The 18,655-nt window shown below is 38.9% G+C and overlaps 1 protein-coding gene across 1 annotated transcript; it reads left to right on the top strand.

Annotated features, from left to right (window-relative positions):
• The first annotated feature begins 678 nt into the window (after window positions 1-678).
• LOC134741998 (solute carrier family 22 member 3-like) lies at window positions 679-15,444 on the top strand. The gene is made up of 5 exons (XM_063674914.1): window positions 679-946; window positions 1,840-2,095; window positions 13,739-14,359; window positions 14,765-14,946; window positions 15,164-15,444. Exons 1-5 carry the CDS (start codon window positions 680-682, stop codon window positions 15,407-15,409), a joined length of 1,572 nt encoding a protein of 523 aa, XP_063530984.1. The 5' UTR covers window position 679; the 3' UTR covers window positions 15,410-15,444.
• The last annotated feature ends 3,211 nt before the right edge of the window (window positions 15,445-18,655 follow it).

Here is an 18,655-nt window from a genome sequence, read left to right as displayed (position 1 = left end):
GGATAGAATATTGGTGGAAGAAATAGGAGAAGGGAAGTATCAAGTTCATGCAATTGCTCTGTGCGGATTGGTTGCCTTCTTTTTTGGATTGACAGCGAATGATTTTATTTTCTTTGCCGAAAGAGTGAAAACTAGGCAAGTTGTATTACTACTACAGAGAATTACCTCTGTTGTGTTGTGTAGAGATTTTCTAGGAAAAATTTCATTAACATCATATCACTGATATACGATATCATTCATTAACTCTTCTATTCTTCTAACAATTATCTAATTACTTAGGTAGGTAGTTGTCTTGTGTAAAAGATGTAGGCGTTTAGAGATTCAATATAATATAACAATATAGGCTATGGTAATTTCTGGACGTAATAAATTATCCGCCGTACAATATAGGTACAGTCGCCATCAGATATATCGGAGCGGCCAAGGTGCTCACAAATATCTGAACACGCCTCTATTGTCAAGGCGCTAGGTGCATGTTCAGATATTTTTAAGCACCTCGCCCGCTCCGATATATCTGATGACGACTGTACAACATTTTGCCAAAGGTAAAAAGTGAACCCATTTTGTACGGTCAAGGAATTTGATCCCTTAGCGGCTTTCATAATGACTATCATTGAGACAAGGCACATAGTGGAAAACCAAATTCCTTGAACGTACTTTCGGCTTACCTACTAGAGTCATGCATCATCGTCGTCGTTATACTATTTATTGTTTCAGATGTAGAATCCAAGAATGCGAAGAAAATGCCCTGTCCAGTTTTTCACCACCTTGGCTAGAAAATGCAATACCACCGTTTGGTGACGTAATTGACAATTGTCATCGATATGCGTCTTCCGATCATTTGCGGAACGTGTCTGCAGAATGTCCTTCAAACTTGTTTGACAGAAGTACTACAGTGAAGTGCAGCGACTATGTGTATCAATATCAAAATTCCGCAGTTTACGAAGTAAGTTCTTGGATTTGCTGGTTTTATATAATAATGTACAAAATTGAATATGTATATCCTAAGAGTGAATTTTATGTGGAATCGGCATGGTGTTGATATTGGTTAAACATGCTCATGATAGTTTTTTTTTCCTGAATGGCTGTTCAGCGATATATCCTGTACTAATTAATGGCGTGATTGTTATAAAAAACGTCGAGATGTATTATAAATTAAATATACGCGATATAATCCGTTTTCATAGTTTTATTTCATAAATGTAACAGTTAATCTAAAAGCATTAGCAGTATACTATTTTTATTACTATCACATCATAACCGCGCTGGTGGCCTAGCGGTAAGAGCGTGCGACTTGCAATCCGAAGGTCGCAGGTTCAAACCCTGGCTCGTACCAATGAGTTTTTCAGAACTTATGTACGAAATATCATTTGATATTTACCAGTCGCTTTTCGGTGAAGGAAAACATCGTGAGGAAACCGGACTAATCCCAACAAGGCCTAGTTTCCCCTCTGAGTTGGAAGGTCAGATGGCAGTCGCTTTCGTAAAAACTAGTGCCTACGCCAATTCTTGGGATTAGTTGCCAAGTGGACCCCAGGCTCCCATGAGCCGTGGCAAAATGCCGGGACAACGCGAGGAAGATGGATGGATTACTATCACATCATTAATTAGTACAGGATATATCGCTGAATAGCCATTCAAGAATTCAGGAGGATTCATTATTCGTTTTCATAGTTTTATTTCATGAGTAACTATCGCGGTAACCGAAGACAATATTATGTTACATTTATGATAATCAAGGGTATAATAATACTTGAGTTGTCAATTTCTTGAATCCAACAAGGCCCGAATTGATTCTCTAACTCTTATTTCCAACCACTCAAATTCTTTTAATTCCAGTTCAACCTGGCGTGCGATGAATGGCGTTGGTTTCTATTCGGTTTCATGCCGCTCCTCGGCATGACGGTATCTTTGCCAGTAGCTGGCATCGTGTCAGACCGATGGGGACGCCGCTTCGCCCTTTCCATCACGGCTTTCAACATGGCTTGGATCAACTCTGCTCGCTATTGGGCTAACTCCTATACTGTCTTCATTTTGATTGGATTTCTGGGGAGTGCTTTTGGATCTGGTTGCATGTCGTGCTGTTATACATTAGGTATGACTGTATAATTTAGCCACCTATGGTGGTATTGACTTAAATACTATATTTCTTAAAACACTTATTAATTTAATTATTTACATACAAGATATATACAGTGGTACTACGTAAACGAAATTAATAACTAGCTTAAATCTTAAATAGGCCCTTGAGGCATTGTACCAAGGATGCTGGCGGCATTTTTTTTTATTCTACGTCGGTGGCAAACAAGCATACGGTGTAATATCTTTATAATGATACGCAATTAATTAATGCTTCATTCTTTATTTGCACTATATAAAAACGATCTTACAGTCAAGACGCCATATTGGAGAAGAGCGAGACCTACCACAGATTAGAGTGACCAGATGCACTTAAGGCTGACATACACGGGTATACCACACTCTCCCCCACCAGTTTTAAAGAGTTCTCTGAAATGTTACGCTATCTTACGCTAGAACTTATTTCTAAAACAATATAAACTTTAAGTGACTGTACTTAAGTTTACACTTCTTTTGCTAACTAAACATAAACTACTTTATATTATTGTAGTTAACTTTTTACATCATTCTTATGTTTACTCTTGGCATCACACATACGTGCACATCCTAGAATGTCCTACGAGTATCTTATTCTAATAAACTAATGCTACAATTCAACATTTGATTGACATGTCTCTTCCATTTACACCCCTCCACGTCTATGATATACGTCGTGTTGGGAATCGATTCCTCCACTATAACTCCTTGTATCCAAGGTTGTCTGTTTTTCCTATAATCCTTAACCATTACCTTTTCTCCCACCACAAATTCTATGTTTCTACTCCCTGACGCCAGTTCCCTCTGCTTTCCTAACATATGTTGAGCTCTTTCTGTAACCGGCGGCGGTCTAAGCAGAGCGAACCGGGACCGGAGATCCCTATTGTAAATGAGTGAAGCAGGCGTCACTCCTGTTGTACTATGTGGCGTTACTCGGTAATCGAAAAGGAATAAATTAATTGCTGATTGGATTGTATTTCCCCTGGTTTCTTTAATTTTTAAGACATGTTTTTTGAATATGTCCACAAATTTTTCTGCGGCTCCATTGGTCGCGGGGTGGTATGGTGGAGTAAAGGTATGTTTAATGTCTTTTAGCTTACAGAAATCTTTAAATTCAGAAGATGTAAAAGACGGCCCATTGTCAGTTACCAAGTGGACAGGGTAGCCATGACGTGCAAAAAGACTATTCAAAACCTCGATGGTACGAGATGAGGTTATCGAGTTCATTTCTATAATCTCTGGCCACTTACTGTAACTGTCAACCACCACTAAGTACATTTTATTGTAAAATGGTCCACAATAATCTGCATGAATGCGGTACCATACAGACGGAGCCACTGGCCACGATTTCTGATGCCCCTTAGTGGGATTATTTCGAACTGAAAGACAAGCAAGACAATTATTTGTGATTTTTTCTATTTCTGTATCTATCCCTGGCCACCAGAAGTAAGAGCGTGCCAGCTGCTTCATACGTACAGTACCGAAATGACTTATGTGTAATTCTGATAAGGTTGCCTGTCTTAATGACTCTGGTATGATGATTCTGTAACCCCAGAAAAGGCAACCTCTGTCAAAACTTATTTCAGTTTTCTTATTACCATAGGTTGACAATTCTTTGTCTGTCATTAAGTCAGGCCATCCGTCCATGGTGTATCTTATAACTTTGGCTAATGTTACATCTTTTCTGGTTGCCTCTTGTATAGATTTCCAGTCTAAATTATTAATTTCACAATTTTGAATATAATAAATATTACTTATCTCTGCATCGGTACAAATAGGATGCATAGGCTCTTGATTTTTATTAATGAATATAGAGGTGCGTGATAAAAAATCAGCTGGATTCTTATCAGTTTTAATGTGTCGAATTTTGTAGTTGAATGCTGACAAAAAAATTGCATAATGTTGCAGCCTTTTTGCTGCCATTTTAGGAATGGCTTTAGTTGGGCCAAAAATGCGTACTAAAGCTGCACTATCAGTTTCCAACTCAAAACTCCTACCATATGTATAATTATAGAATTTGGTCACACCAAACACTACAGCCATAGCCTCCTTGTCTATAGTAGAATATTTAATCTCTGTCTCATTAAGTTTTTTACTTGCATAAGCAATTGGTTTTACTACTCCGTTCCTGTCTCTATTTGAAATTACTGCGGCCAAGCCTGTGTCTGATGCGTCACAACTTAGAATTAAAGGTAAGTTAGGGTCGTAGTGGGTTAAATTTTCCATGCTAGCTAGCTTATTTTTTATCATTACAAAGGCATCACCACATTGAGGTGTCCACTTAAATTTATTTTCTTTGGTACATTCATATAGTGGTGTCAATATGCTGGCCATGTCTTTTAGAAAACGAGAATAATAGTTAACTTTGCCTAAAAATGACCTTAACATTGTTACATTTGTGGGTGGTGTGGCCTGCAACACTGGTTCTATATTATCTTTATTTACCCGTATACCATTGCTGTCAATCGTAAAACCAAACACATCAATGCTTTTTTCAAAGAATTTACATTTTTGTATTTTTAACTTAAATTCACTTTGTTGTAGCCTTGCTAAAACCTTAGACAAGGTGTCTACTGCATCCTGGAGATCTTTACCACTAATATAAATATTATCTATAAATACTGCAATATTTGGAATATCTGATAATTTTTTACTCATGAGCCGCTGAAAAGAGCCCGGTCCTGTGCTCACACCATAAGGCAGGTAATTATACCTGAATGTGCCCACTTCTGTAACAATAACTGTACAATCTTTTGAGGCTTCGTCTAATGGTGCCTGATGATATGCCTCTTTCAGGTCCAGCTCGCAGAAGTATTTTCCATTATTTAGGGAATTGAATATTTCTTCTACATGAGGCAATGGAAAGTGATCCACCTCTAAATGTGGGTTGACAGTTAATTTGTAGTCTCCACATAACCTTACCGAACCATCTCCCTTTAAAATTGGAACCACGGGTGTACCCCACTGACTGGTTTCCACAGGTTCAATTCTCCCATTTTGTAAAAGTCTAGAAATTTCAGCTTTTACCTTGTCTTGGAGTGCAAATGGAACTCGGCGTACCGGCAGGCTCTTTGGTTTGGCATCTTTTTTTAATTTGAGGCTGATGGTTTCACCTTTGACATTGCCCCATCCTTCACTAAATACTTCTGCGAACCTTTTCTTTATTGTAGCTCTGGCTTATTTACATAGTACATTTGGTACTCATCCACTTTTAAGGTTTCAGATGCTTCCTCGGTTTCCTCTTTCTCTATACTGTTAATTTTGAAACTTTTCTTCTTGGGGCAGACCTTAAAAATGTGTCCTTGCTGTCCGCATTCCGAACAGTATTTTTGGCGCAGCGTACACTCTGAACGCAGGTGATTATCACCCCCGCAGCAGAAACACCTAGTACCTTTATTCACGCTTGGTTTCCTTCTTGTTTGTAGTCCTTTGAATGCCTTGTTTTTGTTTGTTTGCTGATAGTAAACACTAGCTTCCACTTCTGCCTTCTGGCCTGTTTCTTTTAATGCTGCTTCTACAGTTCTTGCCAAAGTAATGTAATCTTCTAATGTCTGATTTGTATCCGCCTTTAGTAATTCAAATTTAATAAGTTTGGAGTGCACACCGTCAATGAATTTTTCTTTTAATTGATCCTCGGAGTCCTTAAATTGACATTTGCTAGCTAGCTTCCGAAGTTCTGTCATATAATCCTCTATTTTTTCATTTGGGAGCTGATTCCGATTACGGAACGTCGCACGTTCCAAAACAATGGACTTTTTTTGTACGTATTTGTTTTTTAAAATCGTAGTAAGCTCCGAATAAGAGTGACTTGCTGGTTTTTTGGTGCTACACAGAGACGTCAAAATTTCGAAAACCTGTGGTGTTATTTTTGTTAACAACAGAGGCACTTTTTTCTCCTCTGGCACGTCGTTTAATGCAATACAGCATTCTAATTGTTGTTCAAAACATTCCCATTTAGTGCCATCAAAGGGTTGTAGTTGTAGATTTAAATGAGTTGTGTGTGACATTTTGGTTTTGCTCACGTTTATATTTTGTTTGTTTTTGCAATATTTGACTAATAATTGCCGAAATTCGTCGACGGTTTGCTTTTCATCAAATTTGATTTTAAACTCAATCAAGTATTCTTGTAATTCAATTCTTGACAATTTATAAATCCATCCGGTTTTGTCAAATGTTATGTTCACAGCACTTCTGTCTCTGTTGTCCGTAGAATCACTTTTCTCACTTTTCTCAGTGTCCGACATTGAATTTAAAATTGTCTTCGTCGCTTCTAAGCCAATATCATTGTGGCACGCGTTCACAGATTTCGTGTTTTTCTCAAAAGGCGGCCGCCATTACGCACAACAAAGCAGATCGACTTCACAGCGTCTATTTTGCAATTTTGTCACTGTAATGTCTTTTTCACTTTTATCACTCGTTATTAATTAAAACTGTGATGATTTGTCGTTCGTCAATCTCGTCGCCACTGTAATATCTTTATAATGATACGCAATTAATTAATGCTTCATTCTTTATTTGCACTATATAAAAACGATCTTACAGTCAAGACGCCATATTGGAGAAGAGCGAGACCTACCACAGATTAGAGTGACCAGATGCACTTAAGGCTGACATACACGGGTATACCACATACGGCCCGCCTGATGTTAAGCAGTCTCCATAGCCTATGTACGCCTGCGTACGCTGCGCGATTTCTGCAAACAACTTGTGCGCGCTGGGACCCCATGGACCTAGAGTTTCAACTCCAATGGTGGTATTTAAATTCTGAATTTCTTAAAAAAAGCTCCACACAGTATTTTATTTCGATCATCTAAACATTGATTAAATGAAAATTACCGGCGAAGGTCTCACAAGAGCCCAAGATGAAATGTGGAGTGTCTGCACTCACCCTTACCTAGCTGCTGGACGAGAGAGGGGCGAGACGCGCGGGAGGAGTACATATGACCTTATGTTATTACCTGTCCATCTACGGCACGATCAAGCGCTGCCGTGTACTTAAATATTAACATATATCAAATTCTGTTATATATATACCCATTGTGGAAGCTGATTATAATATATATACTTCAAACCGTCTACATCATTGAAGAGCACCGAATTATTCTACAATTTATGGTGACCCCGACGTGATCTGGATGACGCAACTGGAAGGCGAAGATATCCCGGAATAAGTGCATACCTACTGGATCCGAAGGAAGTACGCCCGTTCCTTTTAGTGTCAATCATTTCCTATAAAAAGTTATTGTTCTCGACTTGTGTTAATTTAGTTCGATAATTCTTGTGCAATTAGTGCGGTTTGTGAGTTTAATCTAATTAGGTAGGTACCACCGTTTGCAAAATTATTAACGAAACTTCGTAATTCCTCATTCTTTATGCATAAATAGCATTAAAGTAGCTTCTTTATAGTTCTAAAGTAAATAATACATACGTGTTGGTACCCTAAAACAATTACGTCTTCCATAAAATTCGACTTAAAAATTGTGTGTTAACACAGTGTTCCACAGTGTCTAACTTTCGTATTTTAAAGTTACTAGTTTTTCTTAAATTCATTCGTCCCACTTAAAATAAAAGTACTTATAGGTATTTAAACATAATTGCCGACTATTTCAGGAAATTAACGGGATATAAGCCTGTGAGAACTAGTGATTTCGTCAACTACACTGCACAGCGGTTTCCAGCGGCAGCGCCGTGTTACACCGTGTCGGGTTGCATTGACCGCCCGGTACCTATAGTGCACACCTGTTATCAGCGATTTACGAGGTTGGATTCATTTTAATTACTTACTTATAACTATCATCTTTGTTATTTTCGCCTGCATAATGACCGAATTAAAGGACCTTTTAAAACAACGGGCCACTTTAAGAGGCCGCATAACATTATTTGAAAAGTTTTTAACGCCTTTAATGAATCTCGACAGTGTAACTGAGCGTAATAAATTAATAAACAATGAATTAAGCTTAAGATTATCTAAATTTCAAGAGTTGAGTTACACTTTTGACGAAATTCAAAATAAAATTGAGGATTTAGACCTGGATACGTCCAAGCAGATGGAAGAAAGGGAGCAAACGGAAAACCAGTTCTTCCAATTGATTGGCACCGCTCAAGAGTTTTTAGATGCGTTTAACGATAGCAAAATAAAACAAGGAGACGGGTCTTCATGTCGTGGCAGTTCCACATCAGTTACAAATCACGTTAAACTGCCACCCTTGAAAATTTCTCCTTTTAGCGGTGATACAAATAAATGGCTTCAGTTCAGAGACATGTACTTGTCTCTCATTCACGATAATGAAAATTTAGATAACATAAGTAAATTCCATTATTTAAAATCATATTTGGAGGGTTCCGCTCTGGCAGTCATTAATTCGGTCAGCGTTTCGGCAGATAATTATCAAATTGCTTGGTCGTTGCTCTGTGACAGGTACAATAATAAGCGTCTATTAATTAACGAACACATTAAATGTCTATTTTCGATTGAGGCGCTCTCTAAGGAGTCCGACCGGGGCCTACGCAACTTAGTCGATGCAATTTCGAAAAATTTAAGTGCTTTGAATTTGTTAGGCGAGCCGACTGATAGTTGGGGCACGCTTATTATTTATATAGGCTCATCGAAGTTGGACTCGGTAACCGCGAGGAATTGGGAGGAGCATCGGAGCAAATTAGAGACCCATACTTTAGACGATTTCTTCAACTTTCTTCGTCAAAGGGCAACTGTATTAGAAACAGTCTATGCCGCTAAAACCTTAAATAATCAAAGTCAAAATAATAAGGTTGAAAATCGTCACAACTTTAATAGGTCGAAATCATTCATTTCTTCTTCGCTCGATTCACACCCCCGTGGCAGTTGTTTGGCCTGTAAACAAGATCATAAATTATATGAGTGCAACAAATTTAAATCGATGTCTGTGGAAGAACGAAATGCAAAGGTCTTTCAATGGAAATTATGTAGTAATTGTTTACGTAATGATCACCAATCGTACCAATGCCGCCTCGTTGGCGTTGGTTGCCGCATCTGTAAAAGAAGGCATAATACTTTGCTTCACAAAGCAAACAACTTACCTAGCGGTTCTCAACCGCATCAAATGCAACCATCATCATCATCATCACAACAAGATATACAAAATAACGTAGAATCGTCTGCGTCTACATCCTTACCTACCAATTCAACTTCTAACCTTGAAGTACCTACCAATGCTACTAATAACGCATCTTCTGGCCCGCGTCCGGTAATTACACTGTCTGCTGGCTCCTCAGGCTTGGCTCTTCATTCAACGGCTGTGGTCGAGGTGTCAAACAATGGCAACATAATAAAATTGCGCGCTCTTCTAGATAACGGTTCGCAATCTTCTTTCATAACGGAGGCGGCGGTAGCTAAGTTAGGATGCCCTACGATTAAAAAATACCATTGCGTGTCCGGTCTTAAAAATGAAACCGTAGGCATTGCCGAACACTGCAACGTACAGATAAGGTCTACTTATACCTCATTCACTACAAATGTTACATGTTATGTCCTACCAGTTATAACCGACCCTGTTCCTCAAATTGAGATACGGGTCGACGAACTCGACATTCCCGGCCACATACAATTAGCTGATCCAGACTTCTATCGCCCTGGAGATATCGATATACTTCTAAGTTTGGATATCTTCTGGGATGTCCTTGGCACTTCTCAAATAAAACTCGGACCAAACAAACCAGTCCTCCATGAAACTGAGTTTGGATGGATCCTCGGTGGCCGCAATAGGTGGAATTGGGCAAAGCCTCCCAACAAGACTTATTGCCATTTCAGTCAGGACATACAACAGCAACTTGTAAAGTTTTGGGAAATAGAAGAAGTTCCTAACAACAAACCTACGTCAAATAGCGACGAATACTGTGAAACCCTTTTTCAAGAAACAACGAAGCGTGAACAGGATGGTAAATTTTGTGTTCAAATACCTCTTTGCGATTCACCAGATGTCTTAGGCGACTCATTTAAAATCGCCGAACGGTGACTACATCAAATGGAACGTAAAATGAATCAAAAACCAGAATTTAAAGATGAGTATACCAAATTTATGCAAGAGTACGAGCGCCTAGGACATATGAGTGAAGTACCTAAGCCCGAACGAGGGTGCTACCTACCTCATCACGCTGTGATACGTGAATCTAGCGAAACTACGCGCTTGCGCGTAGTATACGACGCGTCAGCAAAAACGTCATCAGGCGTATCATTCAATGATATCCAACATGTCGGACCTGTCGTCCAGGACGACCTCTTCTCCATATTGCTGCGTTTTAGGCAACACAAATATGTAGTGACAGCCGATGTGGAAAAGATGTATCGTCAAATTTTAGTAGAACCTAAACAACGTCATCTCCAGATGATTTTATGGCGTGAGCAATCGGATCAACCAATTAAAATATACCAACTTAATACAATTACACATGGTACATCATCTGCGCCATTCCTAAGTACGCGATGCCTAGTTCAGCTCGCTAATGAGTGCAGTGATGTAAGAGTTGCTAATATAATAAAGCACAATTTCTATGTCGATGACGTCATTACAGGGAGCAGCTCAAAGGAGGACTTGTGCTACATAATAAATTCAATAACGGAAGTTCTTCATTCAGCGCACTTGCCATTGCGTAAATTCCGTTCTAATATCGGTTCCGTCCTCCAAGACAATTCTAATGCATTGATACCTAAAGACCTAGATTTCAGTTCACAATCAAGTGCTTTAGGACTTAAATGGGATCCAAGCACTGATACATTCAACTTTCCTGTCGATATAAAACATTCGTCAGTAGCCACCAAGCGATCGATCTTATCGAATTCTGCTAGATTGTTCGATCCTCTAGGGTTGTTGAGCTTATGTACAATTGTACCAAAAATAATTCTAAAAAATTTATGGCTTACTAAGTTAGACTGGGACGATCCTATTCCTACAGATTTATCAAAATCATGGTTCAATTTTGTGCTAGGTCTTAAGAGCCTGACCAACTTTCAAATACCTAGATTTGCTCTCGCTGACGATCCCGATGCGATCGTTGAATTGCATACATTCTGTGATGCATCACAAGATGCGTACGCAGCATGCGTCTACTTGCGTTCGATTAGTAGCTCAGGTAGCATATCAGTAAATCTATTGTGCGCTAAAACGAAAGTCAGTCCCGTGAAAGCTCAGACAATTCCGCGCCTTGAATTATGCGGAGCTTTATTAGCTGCACGATTAAGCTCGAAAGTAATCGAAGCTTTACGACTTACAGTCACCAACATCTATCATTGGACAGACTCATCCGTGACTCTAGGATGGATCTGTTCACCCTCGCAGAATCTTAAAACGTTTGTATCAAACCGTGTCGCAGAGATTCAACAGCTTACAGCAAATGGATCCTGGAGACACGTCCCAGGTGTTCAAAACCCTGCGGACTTAGCATCACGTGGTGTAAGTCCATCACAAGTAGCTGATGCTAACTTATGGTGGCATGGCCCCTCCTTTCTTTTAGAAGGGCCATCAGCCTGGCCAGAAGTAATTAAACCTAGTGCCAACATACCTGAAATAAAAACCAACAAAACTAATTCTAAACCTAAAACTACTATACCTATAACATGCACTACAACTATACCTATAACTTGTGATAAATTAGTAAATTTCGACAATTTCTCTAAATTTACAATTTTATTACGAAGCTTGGCTTATGCATTGCGTTTTATCCACAACGTACGACATTCAAATAATAAAACAACTGGCCATCTAACTACAGACGAACTACAATTATCGTTACATCATCTTGTTAAGCAACACCAAGAGGAGTGTTTCGAGCATGAACTACATCTACTAAATAACAAAAAGGGCTTACCTTCAAAATCGCGAATCCTTTCTCTCCGACCCTTCGTGGATGAGAAGAGTATCCTCCGAGTAGGCGGACGTATTCAAAATTCATCTGAAATATTTAGTAAAAAGCATCCGATTATATTGGACTCTAAAAATCGTTTCACCAAATTACTTTTCATACAAGAACACAAAAAATTGTGCCATGGAGGTGCTCAGCTTTTACTGACTAACGTCAGGCAATTATACTGGCCTGTTGCTGGAAGAAGATTAGCCAAATCTACTGTAAACAATTGTAAAATCTGTAAAATACTTAAAGCTAAATCTGTTATACCAATAATGGGAAACTTACCCTCCGCTCGAGTCAATCCTAGCTTCCCTTTCGAGGTTACCGGTATCGACTTCGCTGGTCCATTTCCGACTCGCGATCGAAAGGGACGTGGTTGCAAAATAATTAAAAGTTATTTATGTATATTCGTCTGCTTTGCAACCAAAGCAATTCATTTAGAAATTGCATCAGACCTGAGTGCAGAGGCATTTATCATGTGTTTGAATCGTTTTATCTCTCGCAGAGGAAAGCCCAGCGTAATCCATTGCGATAATGGCCGAAACTTTGTAGGCGCAAATAATGAATTTAAAAGATTCTTAGAATCTTGCGGTGAATCCATCTCGTCATATGCTGCCGGTGAATTCATAAATTTCAAGTTCTCACCTGCTTATTCACCGCATTTTAACGGACTTAGTGAAGCCGGCGTAAAGGCTGCCAAACATCATTTAACGCGTATGATAGGGAACACTAACCTCACCTTTGAGCAATTATCGTCTTTATTTGCACAGGTCGAGGCAATTTTAAATTCTAGGCCTATAACTCCCCTATCAGCTGATCCTACAGACCTTTATCCTTTGTGTCCCGGGCACTTCTTGATCGGTAAACCGCTCACTTCATTGCCATCACCCACACTGACCGAAATCAACCCAAATCGACTAAGAAAATATGAACAAATTGAGCAGATCCGACAACTATTTTGGGAGAGATGGCGCACTGAATATTTGAACGAGCTGCAGCAACGATCAAAGTGGCGCATCAACCAGGGACATCTCGCTGAAGGCGATATGGTGGTACTCAAGGAGGCTAACTTACCACCACTCTAATGGCGCATGGGCCGCATTCATCGACTGTATCCAGGAGCCGATGGTGTTGCACGCGTTGCAGATGTGAACACGTCGAAGGGTATCATCCGCCGTGCCGTCACAAATCTCTGCCCGCTACCTAACGATGAGCGCGAAGAAGCTACTCGAAAACCCACAGTTTCCGAGGGGGGGAATATGTCTGCACTCACCCTTACCTAGCTGCTGGACGAGAGAGGGGCGAGACGCGCGGGAGGAGTACATATGACCTTATGTTATTACCTGTCCATCTACGGCACGATCAAGCGCTGCCGTGTACTTAAATATTAACATATATCAAATTCTGTTATATATATACCCATTGTGGAAGCTGATTATAATATATATACTTCAAACCGTCTACATCATTGAAGAGCACCGAATTATTCTACATGGAGTTTTTATAAATATTAAGTAGAACTACTTGACCTGTAGGCGTTTTATGGGTGGCTTTATCCACGTGGTAAAATAAGTGTCACTTTTTAACAGCGCTCGATTGAAAGAGACGGACATTGTCATTCTCACGATGTCACGTGTAGACAAATTACAACCCACGAGGAACACACGCATAAGGTACGGATATAAATCCGTACTGGTACTTCAAGGGTGTGCCTAAAAGTAGTTAACTTTGTTTATATTCTCAGCGCTGGAACTTGTCAGCCCCACACGCCGCATGTTTGCTGTGAGCGTACTCACCAGCTGTACTTGCCTAGGCGCCGTAGCAAAAGGCCTGCTAGCGTGGACACAGCCTTACTGGCGAGACCTCATTCTCATGCTGTATCTACCAATGTTAGTCTGCATCAGCTATTTCTGGATTGCGCCGGAGTCTGTGCGGTGGTTGATAAGTAAGAAGCGCTACGAAGAAGCTAAAATCATCTTGCTAAAAGCGTCTATAATGAACGGAAGAGTTTTATCAGACAAAACTTTAAAGAAAATAACTGAAGGCGCGAACTCTACAAAATCAAAGGGAGACAATGAATCTAGTCTATTTGCTATTATGTGGGAGCATAAGACAATACTTCTACGATGTATAGCCATGTCAGTTTGGTCACTGTCATCCGCATTTATGACGAAAGGCTTGGCTATATCTTCCGTAAGCATTTCTGGAAATAAGTATGCAAATTTCTGCTTGGTAGCTGTTGTTGCCATACCAGGTTTTTGGACTGCTACCTTTTTAAATGATAAAATTGGCAGAAGAGGTTTCTTATTTGGTTTATTCTGGGTTAGTGGACTTTGTCAATTTACAAACATATTCATACCAAAAGGTAAGTGTTAAAAGAAATGTTAAATTATATGTATAATGCAAATATACAATTTTATGGATAAGTAAGAGTATGTTCATTAACTTAGCTTTTCAAATAAATAGGCCTCTAGGTTTCCCAGGTGTGAGAATAGTACATGAACTCCGGCTTACTAATGTAGAGGTATTAATACCGAATAACGACAACACCAGCTGGGCGTTAATATCACAGGGTGGCAGGTCACAACTTGGCTCCCATATGTTCCAAGTTTATGCCTCTTATGAGTAGAATAATGTTGCTATAGCAGGCATTTTCTAAAGCTTTGCTCACTGCATTTCTATCTATGGGGCAAAGCTGGCTAAAACTAAGTTAAATAGACCTATGTTTGCGTTCAAAAATTAAAATTAAAATTATTTGTTTTTCTTTTAGGTTCCCACGGGATACAATTAGCCTTATACCTGCTCACCAAATTCGGCGCGGCGGCCACCACAAGCACGATGGTTATGTACAAAGCCGAGCTGTTTCCTACAAGCTATCGTAGTCGGCTGACGGGATTTACTTCCATTTTTGCCAGATTTGGTGCCTTCACCGCACTGCTGATACCCGCTTTGGTAAGTTGAGGCATAGAGAAATAAGTAATACATGGCTTTCCTTACCTGACAATTATTTGTATGCATTTTCTTAATATGACGGTTACAAGTTCAAAACACATTATCCGTCAGATAAAAAAATGCGTACTGGTAATTGTCAGTGAGTATATTATATCCGTTCGTTCCGTTGTTATCACTCTTATCAGCCTGCATAACAATAAAATTGCCATTATTACAGACTGATCGTGTATGGAACTACCTACCGAACGTACTATTCAGCGGTCTGGCATTCGTCTCCGGTATATTACTGATATTCACCCCTGAAACTCTCGGCGCATCTCTGCCTGAGACCATGGAAGACGCTACTCGACTTGGCAAAGACGAATGCTCTCCAGTTATGGATTTGCTGAGAAGAATTATTTATAGAAAACACTATGATGTTCGTCATGATGTTGGTCATTTGGATGTAGGAAAAATATCCTGAAAATATTAATTAAATTAGCTTATTATTGGTTATAATACTTATAATACCTGTTTCGGTTTTTGTCTGTGAGAATTTTGAAAGTTATCTTAGAAAATTGTCGTGTACGATTGTGTTGCTAACTACATTTACATTGAGTTAAAAATAAACTTATTATACAAATACAAATATTTATTGATAACACCAATGTTACATGTCAAAATAGGTAATTATACATTGTATAATTATTAAACAGTAACATTTTTCATCATTATCCATTATGTCATTAATTATCCTTAGGAAGTGTAACGGTCTTACGGTAGATTTCGCTAGGGTGCCTCCCTATAAGGTCCATATGGTGGAAATATTTGCTGTATTGGGTGAGGTCTCGGTAGCTCAGATGGAAAAGCACTGGGCTAGGGATAGTGGTCGTAAGTTCAATTCTCAGACAGTAAATATTTCCAATTTTAATTTATTTCTTAGCTTTTAAAAACATCGTTTGCGGACGTTTCTGCTTGATATAAAATAAATTTATCCTTAGGATTTACATTCCAAAGTACGAAAAAATGGCCGAGGCGAAGCCGTTGTCGACAAGTAAAGTTGTGATCTTTCTTATTTACTAGCCGAGATGTAAACCCATAACGAGGTTAAAAGGAGGTAAACCCGTAAACGTGGGGCACACTGACTCTGGGAGTACAGTCAGTATCAATTGGATAGTGAGAGCCAAAGTGGCCAAATACGAGTACGTATATGGTAACACACCTTTGTTACCATAGAAATAAGGATGCGTTCGGATATATTAAGCCACTTAGGTAATAAATATCTATTTGATTTTGACTGTACTAGTCGTAATTTATCAGTCGATTTTTGCGACTGTAGATTTCAATGCATTAGGAAACTATCTATGTTGGTATGATTAATTTTAAAATTTATATAGTCTATGTCCACTACCACAATTCTAACGAATTCAACGACCCCTCATATGGCAAAAAACGTCCAGCCGTTTGGCTGAACGTTTCGAAAAATTCGAAAACATATTTTTGTATAAGAATCGAAATTTTCCATTTCTAAAATTAAAGTTTGCTTTGTTTCCTGTTGTAGACATTTCATGAAATTGGTAACTTTACCTTTTGGAAACTTTCCGCAACTGTACAGGTATCTATATAATAATGATAATCGGCACTTATCTATATAATATAGAGGATACCGGCCAAATCGATTTACATTATGATAATGAAATAATTTATGATAAATTATTTACGTCATCACATCACCCCTGATGGATTATAATTTTAAAGTACGCCGACGGATAATATTGTAATGTGATTAGATCATAATTATTGTGCCTTAGAAACTAGTAATAAACTGATTTATTTAGTTAATACTGTTCTTTCAAGCAGTAAGTGATCATACCTGGCTGCATATACATAATACCTAATTAGGTAAATATTTAATTCAATAAAAAAGGGAAATTTTCAATCAACTACACATATTTGTTACACAACCAAACTGGTAATAATAACCTCATCATCATCATCAAAAAAATATATTTCTAAAAAAATATTCTGGCCTTAATGGCACAAGTAAAAAAAAATTACAGTGATATGATAAATATGTAACAACATTTATACATACATCAACCGTAGCTGGGCTAAATTATTAGCTACTTCGTCTGCGTGGGATGATGATGATGATAATTGATAAAAACTATCCTTTAATTATAATGTAATAAAATAACTGCCAAAGCATAATTACAACTCTTTGGTGAGACGTAACCTTAGCTTATTGACGTTTGCGTGTCGGACCCTGCGCGGTGAACCGGTGATTCGGACTGTCCAGAATTGGTGTGTCGACTTGTGCGTACCAGACACAGACATTCCCAGGATAATAACCCTCAGACCGCGGCGACGCGATCTGTTGGCTTTGCCAGCGAGACGCACCCAGGGACCGGACAACCCTTTCCGCGATAAAACCCTTTCAATGGGCGACACTTAAACACGGCTAACACATTGAAAGACTTTCCCTTTTGAACTGCAAGCCCATTCATACCCTTACCTTTGACTAACCCTTACCGAAAAGCTAACCAAAAATAAGGCTAGCTCTTAATAAGGGTTACCCTTATCTTTAAGCGCTTTTTATAAAGGTTTCCCTTTGCGTGAAAGAGACAGGATTAGTATATATCTAGTATATATCTAGTGTATGAAAAGGAAAGAAAATACGTGCCTAGTCAAAGAACGCCGCCGTCGCCGCCGACGATCGCTCAGATTCGAAGTAATGTGTGCTTTATGAACAAGGTAGACGACTTAAATTAGCACGCTTATATGCTAAAAGGGAAGCACTTTATAAGGCTAACCCTTATAAGCAATATGCAAGGTGTTGGTGAGCGGATGATAAGGGTTTTCTAAGGGTATTTGGGCTACCGATTACTCAAATGTGGTAGCTTTATATAAGGGTTTTTAAAAGCAAAACAAAGGGTTTTGTCTGGCAAAGGGTATGGTGAGTTAAGCCTTATGCAATACCCTTATAAAACCTCGATAAGGGATAGCGGGCCGGTCCCTGGACGCACCGTGTCGCGCCTAAACTCTCCGCTGCTCCGTGACCTCACACAGTTGAATGATCTCTTGGCATCAGCACCCGAGTGCATCCTGTTTGGATGGCGATGGGCGTCTGTCAGAGATGAATGCCTGAGTTTCTGTGAGGTGATGGATGCGAGGCCTACATCCGTGAAAGTGTAATTAGTGATAGTAATTTGTAATTATTTGTTTGTACCTGTTTCTTATTTGTAATAACTTATATGTACCTGTTTGTTATGTGTTAATTTTAAGTTTCACGGGCCATTGGATCTATCTGTAAGGTCATGTAAACATATTTTCAAATAAAATAAAAAAATATTCTAGGTACATAATGAGCGACAAAATAAGAGTTCAAGAGCTGGATCCGCAGTCTTCGTGGCTTTTAAAGCGTCATTTTAATCGTATGTACATATATTAGTGTACATGTACAAACATAGGTTCATGTTTAGCCTAAGTACTGGTGAGCCGGAAACTCCAGAATTGCGAACTTTTTACATTTCAAATTTCGAAACTTCTCATATTTTTGAATGGGGATCGAAATTTTGTGTTTCCTATGAAATTTTCAAATTTCCGAGTACATTTGAAACTTTTCGTAAGTTGCATATCCGTACCTAAGCCTAAACTAATGTTTGTATCTATATGCTAGTTTGTTTACATAATTATTATTTCGTTTATATTAAGAGTATTATTTTAGTTT

Source organism: Cydia strobilella, chromosome 6 (genome assembly GCF_947568885.1).
Source record: "Cydia strobilella chromosome 6, ilCydStro3.1, whole genome shotgun sequence".
NCBI lineage: Eukaryota > Metazoa > Arthropoda > Insecta > Lepidoptera > Tortricidae > Cydia > Cydia strobilella.
The sequence above is the reverse complement of the archived record's forward strand: the minus strand, read 5'-3'. Positions and strand labels throughout refer to the sequence as shown.

What these genes read in the sequence shown, in the direction of transcription:
- LOC134741998 (XM_063674914.1), top strand. Translation starts at nt 680, where the DNA reads ATGCATCATCGTCGTCGTTATACTATTTATTGTTTCAGATGTAGAATC. An exon ending in AAAATTCCGCAGTTTACGAA is followed by an intron (nt 947 to 1,839) that starts GTAAGTTCTTGG and finishes TTTTAATTCCAG; the next exon opens with TTCAACCTGGCGTGCGATGA. An exon ending in AAACATATTCATACCAAAAG is followed by an intron (nt 14,360 to 14,764) that starts GTAAGTGTTAAA and finishes TTTTTCTTTTAG; the next exon opens with GTTCCCACGGGATACAATTA.